Here is an 11,047-nt window from a genome sequence, read left to right as displayed (position 1 = left end):
TCTGACCTGCATTATGTCTTTTGAAAGAAAACGAATTTTGAATAATTTATGCATTTATAAATATATTATTTAAAATTCGACCTATTTCAAATGACTAATAATAGAAAACCACAATGCTTTTGGTGTTCGCAACGCTTTTCGTATTAGCAAATGGAGATTGAATTTGATGTAAAAATTTGCATTTCTTATTTTGCTTTTGAAATTTTTACTAATCCACTGTTAAACTTGCCATTGTTTGATATTTATTAAAAAAGAAATCAGTATAGATGAAAGATGATATTCCGATATGTTATGTTATCAACAACCAAGTGTTGATTTATCTGGAACAAATTTCTTGTCTATATTCATTTTACTTGATTTCTCGCTGAAGCTAAGGGGGAGGGGGTGGGGAGAGAAGGTTGAAATTGCTAAATATGAAGTGAATACTTTTTAAAGAAACTAGAGCGGTTTTGTCAACAAAATGCAGCACCTTTTATCTTATCAAAGAGAATAAGTAGTTTACGTTTAAATCTCACTAACATTTGGTTTCGTTATCAATGTTTATTTAACAAGTAATACATCAAACAGCATAAAGATGAATTGTACTTGGCCAAAATTTTCCGGCTTTTGTCGAAAGGAGCTTTAGGATTCTCTTTAAAAAGTAAAAGCTTCTTTTAAGAAGATAAAAGTTCATTGGAGAAGTAAGTTAAAAAAAAGTATTCTATTTTTATTTTATTTTTTTTTATTTTAATATTTTTTTTTTTTTTTTTTTAATTTTTATTTTTCATGTATGAGAATTTCATTTTCATAGTGCCATAAAACAAAACAAGCTTCTGTGAATGGTTTGGTAGTTCTCAGTACCAGCATTGGGCTCTTGTCTGTAATTGATGAAAATCAGATAGTGATCCCCCGTGGGTAATGTTTTGATCACATGTTTTTCCATTTTTGGTCTCGTTACAGTTAACTATCAATGTAAAATAAGTTTGAGATTGTTTTCACAGCTGGCGAAATTTTAGTACCAATCTTTAGCACTGTACTGACCGTGTGCCTACAAAACCAGCGTGTAGGTAACCTTGTAAGTTATGGATGAAACACAAGTTGAAGTTAGAAACAACGTAAATGGTGCCTTTTTCCCGGTAATTTAAATTAGTTATTCACCATAACCGACCACACATAGATATCAAAATAAAGCAGTGTGAAAAATGGTTTTTGTTTCATTAAGTAAAATCACATCTGAATAAGGTTTTGCTAGCTGTTTGCTGAGCTAGTATAGTACTGATGATATAGATAAATTGGAAAATCAGACTATAAACATAAAAAACATGATACATCCTGAAACAGGAACAATCCTCTTCAGATCTCTTCAATTAGTACTTATCTCTTTTTATCATTGAATCAAGTTTCCTTGTTGTCCTTTATAGAGGGATCCTAAACATCGACAATGTGTTTTAATTTTTTTCCAAACCTTTAGCTCTAGATTATCCTAGATAGGTAGTCAAATACTTATTATTAGACTATACAAATATAATTATGTCATAAATGTATTATAAAAAAATTAGATTTATGTATTAATAATATGTATGTATCATAAATTATTTGAAATTAAACATTTGTTTCAATAAAAGTTAATTAAAAATATTTGTTAGCTTGCTTCTAAAAATCCTATGAAAAAATTCATTATCACACCAAATGACTTAGCAAGCTGATACACTTGCAGTCATTCTAAACCATGTACTTTGAATACATTAAGATATTTTAATCTTTGAATTAAAGAGCTGTTACTGATCTGTTAGCTGTTAGCATCCCATTAATAATCTTAGTTTTTTTTTTGTTTTTTTTTAGAATTTAACTTTGTAAATATTGAAAGTTTACAACCAAATTTCTTTTTTTTTTAAATAAAAAATTTTTATGAGATGTAATGTAGTTAAGTTAGTACTTAGGTGTTTTTCAATATAGGCTCATTTAAAGAATATTCATTCAAAAGAAGCTACTGTGGCATATGACCATGAGTATGTTTATATATATATTTATATATTATTAGTAATTTTTTGTTTGTTTGTTTCTGTGATTTTACAAAGGTTATGTTTTTACATGTGAAATATAGATGACCAATCTATTTAAAAAATGAAATGTTGTTCAAATGTTATTTATGTAAATAAGAAAAGAATCCTTTTGTTAGCTTAGGAAATAATTGTTTCTTTAGACCCGATAATTGGGTTCGTGTACCTCTTACAGATGTTCGTAGACATATAAAAGCTGCTGAACTAAAGAATGCATTTAAGTACCATGATAATGAAGATATAGAAATCTTTTCTAAAGAAGATGATACTGAACCAATGGGGTGGTGGGAAGGAAAAATAGTACAACGTCGAGGAGGTTTTTTTGTTGTTAAGTTTAAAGGACTAGATGAAGCGTTCAATGAAATTGTGCCACTAGAGCGGATTCGACCAATTGGGCAATGGTAAGTTTTGTGCTTCAATAACTAAATGAAAAGAAACAAGAAAAACAGATATAAGTAAGAGAAATAAACAAAAAATTGTATAGCATAGCATTCAAATACAAGCTCAGGTGAAAGTAAACAAGATTTAGATACTTCAGTAGAAATATTTTTGGAATGGTTTTTAGTGCCTTTGGAGAGGACTGGACATAATGATGTTGTGTAAATAATGTTGTATCTGATAGATTTCTAAAAAGGTTTTAGTATTTATTCAAAATCTTGTTTAAATGTTTTAGATAGTACTGCCTAATCCAATTAATAAATATATATTTATGGTAAATCAACTTATTGATTAGATTAGTCTAATCTTTCTCAGATCTTTCTCAGATGTATGACAAATATTTACTGTGATTGCTTTATGCAACATCTTTTTGAACTACTGTTTGGGAAAAATAGTTTTAACATTTTCTGTTTATTTAATACAATTCAATTTAGTGAGCAAGTGACAAGATCAATGTTCTTCAAATGTATGATAGAGGTTCCACAAGACCTACGGAGCATGTAAGAGAAACTGTTACTTATGTCTGTGTGTGTATATGAAACATGGCACTACTTGATTTTCTCTCCCTCCCTCCCTCACTCCCTCACTCCCTCCCTCACTCCCTCCCTCCCTCACTCCCTCCCTCCCTCACTCCCTCACTCCTCCCTCTCTCCCCCCCCCCCTCAATTTTATGAGTGGTTCTGATAGAGAATTTTATGTTGATTAAGAATCGTATAAAAACATGGGTCTCAAAATCAATGGAAAGTGCTCTAAACTGAAGTTGAAAGTACAAAATTATACTACAAATCCCTAATATTTGCCATTTTGAATAAACTAACTTTACAGTTAATTTTGTTCTCAAAAGCAAAATATTGCCAGCCTGGTTTTTATTATTAAAAAAATGTCTTTTTGGATTATTGTAGGTACGAAAGTTCTTTCAAGTGTAATTAGATATACAAATGAGCTATAAAACATCTTACTCTTTTGAAACATGTGATTCTTTCTTGAAAATTTTCTCTTCGTTGTGCTCTTCTTACTTTGTTTTTGGTTAACAACAATCCCTTTATCTTCCAGTGATATTACTCTGAATTGTTAGCTTCAGTCACTTTCAGAAAATTCACTTTCAGATTTTAGCAGAATTGTAGCCGATTCCTCCTTTTGATAAAAAAACACTTATTACTACAAGTTGTATGCTCTTAAAGTTTTTTATCTAATAATTCAAAGCATTTTTTTCTGGCATTGAGCCTGTTATTAGCTCTAAACCCAAACTAAAGAATTGAGAATTTTGTCTATGAATTTCAAAGTGATGTCCATTTGTTAAAAGACAAAGAAAACTTTTTTTCAAATCTGAATTTTGTTTTCTTTTTCTTGTCAATACAATGAGTTAAAGCAATTTTTTTGCTATAGCAACATAATTATGGATTGTTTTTACTGGGATCAGTAAATTTCTGAATCTCATGTCAGAAAATCTTGTTTCCAAACAGCTGAATTACTTTTGATCGTAAAATTAATTAAAATTTTGCATTATCACCTAAATTATTGTTAGTATATACATATATTTTAAAATTTTCTTTTTTTGCATTTCAGTTAAAAAAAAAAATTTTTTTTTAATGTATTTTTTTTTTCATTCCGTATTTAACTTTTTTAAGATAAAAACATGATTATTTAATTTTTAATTTGAGTATATTATTTAATGATCAATTTTTAAAATTTTTGTACAAACTTTTGTTTAATGTTGCAATAAGAAAGTTTTTTTTTTTTAACATTACTATACTTACCTTTCACAATTTAATAATTCAATGCTTATTTTACATTATCGAATAATTGTTAAATTAGACTTAAAAAGTTTAACTAACCAACCTAACAAGAAGCAAAGTTTCTCATAACATTTTATCAGTAAAAGTACTACTTAAAATTTCTTTTAAAATATTAGGATAATCATAGAAAAAATGTACATCTGAGAATCACAGGATTGACTTAGACAATCCCAGGATTGCAAGTACTAGTGAAGCCATTTATAAAAGTAAAGCATACAAGCACACACAGTATGGGGCTGCATCAATATCTATTCTCAATTTATATTATGAGATGTAATTTTAGTGACTCAGTTTTTTAATTATCGTTTTTATTGCTAATATTAATGGCACCACAAGAGAGTTTTATCGTCAATAGTAATTTCAATGCAAAAGAATTTTTTTTAACTTAACATTTATTCCTTTTTTCTTTATTTTGGTTTGAACTTTTTGTTTCTGTATTATGTTTTAATTTTTTGTATTTATATTTTGTATTCAGCTTAAATATTATATTTATGTAGGTGTACTGGGGATGTTCATGAGACTTTCCGTGAGATGACAAAAGCACTTTCTATCTTTTATTTAAATGAGCTTAATGTTTTGGTTATTCTTTCATCTTGTGAAGATTCCATTAAAAAAGCTGCTATCTTAAGTGAAATGCATTTTCGTAGCCTTCGTACAAAATTACTTTTACAATCACGCAATGAGGAAAGCATACGGCAGTTAGAATGCGCACAAAAACAAGCTCAACAAGCTCCTATCTATGAGCAACTTGTCTTACCTGAAGATCTTTTGGGTTTGGCTATTGGTGCACAAGGTGCCAATATTCAGGCTGCTAGAAGGATTCCTGGAATAATGTCGGTTGAAGTGGATGAACCTACATGTACTTTTAATATCTTAGGGGAGGTATTTTATATTTATGTATTTTTGAAAATTCATGATGAAAATATGCAGAGATAATTAACAAAAATCTACCAAACAAATAGATTTTGTGTTTAAAATGGATAGGACTTTGTGTTCCAACAAACAAACAAAATTTGTTATAAAATAAGAAATGTCTTTTTCACAGCAATAATGCCAATCAAAAGGATTTTTATCATAACCCTTATTCGTCATTGCTGATATGTTCTTATAAAAGAACATCTTATTTTCTACTCAGTTTCTATGGGTTTTTTTTATGTGTATATTTATACCATCAATGAATATATGAAGTACATAATTTACCTGTTTTTACTTCTACTAAATCCTGTACTAACTGAAATGTCTTTTTTTTTTATATAAAATTTTAAAATTAGAATACTGCTTGTGTACTTGAAGCAAGGAAGCTTCTCGAATTTGCTGAAGAAGTTGTGTTTGTACCTAGAATATATGTTGGTAAAGTAATAGGTAGAAATGGGCGCATTGTTCAAGATATTGTTGACAAATCTGGTGTTGTTCGTGTAAAAATTGATCCTGAACCAGAGGATAATAAAACTGATGAAGAAAAACAGGTTTTTTTTTAAAATTATGTTTGGTTAACTTTTTTTAGTGGTTTTGAAAAAATCACAAATAATCAAATTCTTCTATTGGGTATTTATGTTAGAAAGATGTTCCATTCTTGTTTATTGGTACAAAAGATAACAATGAGAATGCAAAAATGATGTTGCAGTATCATCTTTGTCATTTAAAGGTAAGCTTTTCTTTTGATTAAGTTAATCTCTTAAATATTCATTTTACAACAGAATGAAAATAACAGGTGGTCAATGACCAGCTGGACTACCAAAAAAAAATGCTATTTTGACCTTGTAAATTAAATTTTTGCTGGTCAAGATCAACCAGTTTAAAAAAAAAAATTATAGTTTTTTAAAATTAAGGTATTATAAATTGCCAGGATATATTTTTAAAATAAATATAATAAACATTCATTACATCATTCAAACATTGAAAAAGTGTCTAAAATATTTTTATAGTTGGCAAAACACTAGCTTAATTTGCTTCATTGAAGCATTTATCTTTCAGCTATATTACTCATTTTTCTTTCAGCTATATTTGTTCATTTTTTCTAAATATGTCTTTGACAAAAGTTTATGATGAAGAATTTTCCAGAATCAGCTTTTTCTAAAGTCAACATTTTTATCAAGTTGGCAGCTAAAATTAAATGATATGTAAATGTAATTAATAAATGTATTGTTTTTTGTTTTTTTCCAATATTATCAAAAATAGAGGATGCTGTTGACAATTACAGATTACCTGTTAAATTTATCTTTTAAGAACTCTAAAGTTTGGTAAATGTTGCCAAATGTTTTATTATATTTACTGTCCATATCTTTTACTTGTTCAAACATTCTTTAAAATAGATATAGAAAAATAAATTAAAAAACTCTGAAAAGTTATTAAAGTAATGAAATTCAGTTTCAAAATATTTTAAGTTTCGAAATATTTTAATGATAATTTTAAAGTTCTATTAGTTAGGGTTTCATTTTGATAAATATAAGACAAATGCTGTTAACACTTTTAGGTCTTCAATTTGTAAATAAAATATGTCATCTAAAATTTTAATCTAAAAAATTTTCTGAAACTTTAACTTAGGATGTTGAGGAGCTGCGAAAGCAGAAGGAAAGTATTGATGCAGAGCTAAGAGTTTATGGTATACATCCAACTACAGGACCTTTTTTTCCTCCTCCAGCTGAGATGCGGCGTCAACATGCCCTCAGTATTACTTCACAAAATGATTTGGCAGTTCGTGATCGAACCCAGACCATTGAAAGTTATGTTGGTGATTTAGCTGAATTGCCTGTGTACACAAGTAGTTACAACAATAAAAACCCTTCATTGAGATTGCGCACGACAAGCGAAACAGAGTGTTTATCTAAAGGCGATAAAGTAAGTTTTTTTTTTATGTTTCACTGGATGAGAATAAAATATATTTCTATTGAAGAGTTAAATATTTTAGGCCGTTGCTACTTAGAGCGCAATGCGCTCTATGCAGCCAAATGGAAATCAGGTAAAAGTCATGGTTATTTAAAAATTTTAACAAGACACTTAAAATGATTAAACTGATAAAAATAAAAATTCTACTAAATGATATTTAACCTTTCTTTAATATAAAATATTAGGAGGTTAAAACGAAAAAATATTTTTATTTAGGGCACCACAAGAAATTGACCTCTAAAATTGGTCTTTAAATGAAATAATTCTTATCAACATTATCAACAAAAGTTGGTTTAACTTATCAAGTTCCACTCTAAAAGGGCATATGTATATATCTGCATAGCCATTTTTTACCATCTAATTTTGTGCTATGTAATGAAAAAACAATCCACATCAACTTTCAAGAATATAGGACAGCTCTATATAGTATATGAAATTAAATGCAGCAGAATGCTGCAAGTCACTACAGTATATAATGTGTATATGTTCTGTAGTACCTTGAGGCATTCTTCTGCATTTAAATTTAAATTGTTAAGCTTTAATGCATGTATTGATACCCTGATTACCTTGATTTGATGCTATGAAATTAATGTCCCAACAATCTTTTGCTGATGCTAACATAGCTTGGGAATGTATTCAAACCCTTATTTAGCTTACTTTTTTATTACTTAAAGGATAGATACAAAGAAAATTATGTTTACATAAATATATAAGGTTTTACTAAAATCGCTTAAGTAATTTTAGTAAATCTAAGTAAAACTAATCAAACACTTTTTTAATCAATGTTTTATAAACCTTTGTCTAAAAAAATTGTATTACAGAAAATATTTTTTTGTCAACAAAAGTTCAGGAAATTTAATTTACAAAGAAACCACTGTTGATATAGTTGATTGATGTTGTTACTATCGACTGTTGGTATACTATTGATCTTAAACATATTTTAGGGTGAAAAAGTTTCACCTGAGGGGGTTCCACAAACAATTCCTGAGGTGGAAAATGAGAACAATCAAGAAACCAAAAAAAACTCTCAGCCCATTCGAGGTGGTAAAGTAAATGCGCGAGGAGCTTGTGTTGGATCCCGATCTTCTCGTCAAAGACAAAACAGTGATAACGAGAGAGAAAAGAGTCAAGGTTTGTAGATGGGTTTTTTTTTAAAATCTTTTTTTATTTATCATTTTAGCAAGTATAATATTAATTTATTTTGGTGTGTTTGTGTTTCAGCAAACGCTGACCTTAACTGGCGTTTACATCTAGAAGAATTGAATGATGATCCTGTGGATTATGAAAAGAAACACCGCATGAGAACAAAAAGTGAAGGTGAACAACATCATGATCATAGACAAATAAAGTTTTTCGAAAAAAATGAGACCCCTCAAAAAATTACAGACAAAAAGCAACTCAATCCAAGTTTACCGCGAGGACAGCAACATCAACAAAATAGATCCCAAAACCCAAACGTCCTAGACCAACTGAATCGCAACAAAAACCATCCTGCCGGTCGCATTACAAATAATCAACCAAATCAACCCAGAGAACATCGCAAAATGATTCGTCATTCAAATGCTAATGTAGCAACCGTTAGCGGACAGATTAACACTAAGATTACTCAAATCAAGCAGAAGAATCAAGTCAACGAGGGACAAGAAGAAACTTCTGAGAAAGCTGTCGTTCCTCATAGCGAAGAGAAACCAAGTGACATATCCTCATCAAAAACTGATAAAGAAGTCCCTTTAGGAATTGATAATGATAAATGTTCTATAAACGTAGCAAATAATGAGCAGCCTTTGCTGATACAGCAATAGTCTTTGGTTTTGTATTTTTCTTGGCGATTTTTGTTTTCTTTTATTTGTGAAAAGGATTCGAAAATTTGAAGGAACTGAAGTTATGAAATTTTTTCAAAGTTTTTCAAATTTTAAAAAAAAAAAAAAAAAAAAAATGAAATTAGACAAACATTCTGTCATCACTCTAAGTTTTCAATGCTTTTCCTATAATGTCTGCTCTCTACAATGCGCTAAATGATTATTTTGTAGTGACAGATTTTTTTTGCGCGTTAAAGAGAATAATTAGCAAATATTTTTGAAGGGAACTTAAATTTATTTTATCGATTCCATATCTTGTATCATATCTGTGAAATATTACAATATAATTTTAATTACATGAGCTATGTATCGGTGTAAAATGTAAAATTTGTTTAGCATCTCAGTGTCTTTTCGAATGTGAATTTTTATTTTTTGAACAAGACAAAAGTTATAATCTTCTCCTGTATTTATTTAACTTTAATGTTATAACTTTATTAAACAAAAGACTCCCAAAATGATTCTCGCCTTATGGTATTTCGTCTGATTCAGCTCTTGAAAATGTTGCTAAAACGACTAACTGGGTAAAGCTATCTTCTGTTAGGTTGCCACAAGTGACAAAGTGGAAGGCTGAAGTTAATAGTTTGGCTGTTTGACTACACTGGTCTGCGTCAAAAATATTCCTAGGGGTTTCTTAGGTGGTTCTAAAACCGAATCAACCATTCCTTATAGCTCAATCAGGTCTAGTTTTTTAGATACAGACTGAGCTCTCTAGATAGCGTCAGAGAACTTAATGACCATTTGACTGTGAGTGCGAGTAATTGTGTAGTACTTGCTCGTCTCCAGGTGGCGGTCAGCAGGAGTGGTCGTGTATTGCTATATCTATAAACAGTATTTAAAACATTTTTAAAGCTTTATTTGTAATTGTAACCTGAGACAGTGCATAGGAACATGCTTTAAGACCTTGCAACACATCCCCAGATTTTTTTTTTTTGATTATCATCAGAAAACATTTCGTCATTCAAAAAATCTAAGCGATAACTTTTTATAGTGGGGGCCTGGAGAGAAACCACATATTTTAGGGGAGTGTCCAGGAATTTTGTTGTTCAAGATAGGTAGCTAAAAGGCATGGGGCATACTCAAATTTCTAGTATATTGATACTGGTGCCTAATGAGGATGACTTGCAAGAGAGGAGGGTAATTGGAGCTAAACCAACCCCGCCCCAAACCTTAACTCCCCCCTTCCTAGAACTACGTTTCCTTTAATCATAAAAATCTTTTTTTGTACAATCAAATTTATCGACATATTTCAAATTTCATCAAAAAATCTCTTTTCGTTTAAGATTTGTAACCATGCAAAACTTAAAATTACCTCCAATTACCCCCTGAAAAAACTTTAAATGGTCTTAACTTTTAAATGAAAAAACTTTTTTTTGATGTAATTTGAAATCTGTCGATGAATTTTGATCTTGTTTAATAAAAAACTAGCAAAAAATTGAAAAGGGTTTTTAGGAACCATACCCTAGGGGGGATTCGGGGGATCGTTTCGAACACCACAAAATCATGCCCATGCTCCTGTATTTAGATTTTCAAAAATGTTTTTGATAGATTTATCAATATTTCTTTTAAAGTATTTAAAAATGTTTGTTTAGATTAAAATTTACAGGTAGATATGTGAGTTTTAATTACCTTCTATTTACTTTTTTATTAAAATAAAAATAAAGCAAAGCAACCTTTAGTTATTAACAATCAGTAAAAGCTAGCAGTTGTTAATTGTTAATAGTTGCATAATAACTCCTCACACGCGTTGACATACGAACTGAAAGCATGTTTGTAGCCATTATATTGACATTTTATTGATATGACTGATATATCATGCCAATATTATCAATTCATATCAGAAGTTTTTATTTGAAGCATTCATTTAAAATGCCTAAACATGCAAAAGAACATGGTGATTTTGTTAAAAAGTTTTGCATTTGCTGCTTCAAGAAAGGCAAAGATTTAAGACCAATAAATAATGCTGAAACAACTTATTTAAATCTAAATAAAAAGAAAAATGACTACTCAAACCTTATCAAAACTATATTCT

General features: G+C 29.4%; 1 protein-coding gene across 1 annotated transcript; it reads left to right on the top strand.

The window, feature by feature from the left end:
- The first annotated feature begins 847 nt into the window (after positions 1 to 847).
- LOC145191078 (fragile X messenger ribonucleoprotein 1 homolog A-like) lies at positions 848 to 9,412 on the top strand. Its single transcript, XM_090066423.1, has 10 exons — positions 848 to 1,115; positions 1,936 to 1,988; positions 2,183 to 2,440; positions 2,912 to 2,977; positions 4,771 to 5,155; positions 5,545 to 5,739; positions 5,832 to 5,918; positions 6,818 to 7,111; positions 8,104 to 8,290; positions 8,381 to 9,412. Exons 1-10 carry the CDS (start codon positions 1,062 to 1,064, stop codon positions 8,959 to 8,961), a joined length of 2,160 nt encoding a protein of 719 aa, XP_089922549.1. The 5' UTR covers positions 848 to 1,061; the 3' UTR covers positions 8,962 to 9,412.
- Positions 9,413 to 11,047: the final 1,635 nt, after the last annotated feature.

The sequence above is a fragment of the Hydra viridissima genome, unplaced genomic scaffold, assembly GCF_058129835.1.
Source record: "Hydra viridissima isolate aposymbiotic clone 2 unplaced genomic scaffold, HvirCarnegie_v1 scaffold_11, whole genome shotgun sequence".
NCBI classification, from domain to species: Eukaryota; Metazoa; Cnidaria; class Hydrozoa; order Anthoathecata; family Hydridae; genus Hydra; species Hydra viridissima.
Note: the sequence above shows the minus strand (reverse complement) of the source record. Positions and strands in the feature narration are given on the sequence as shown.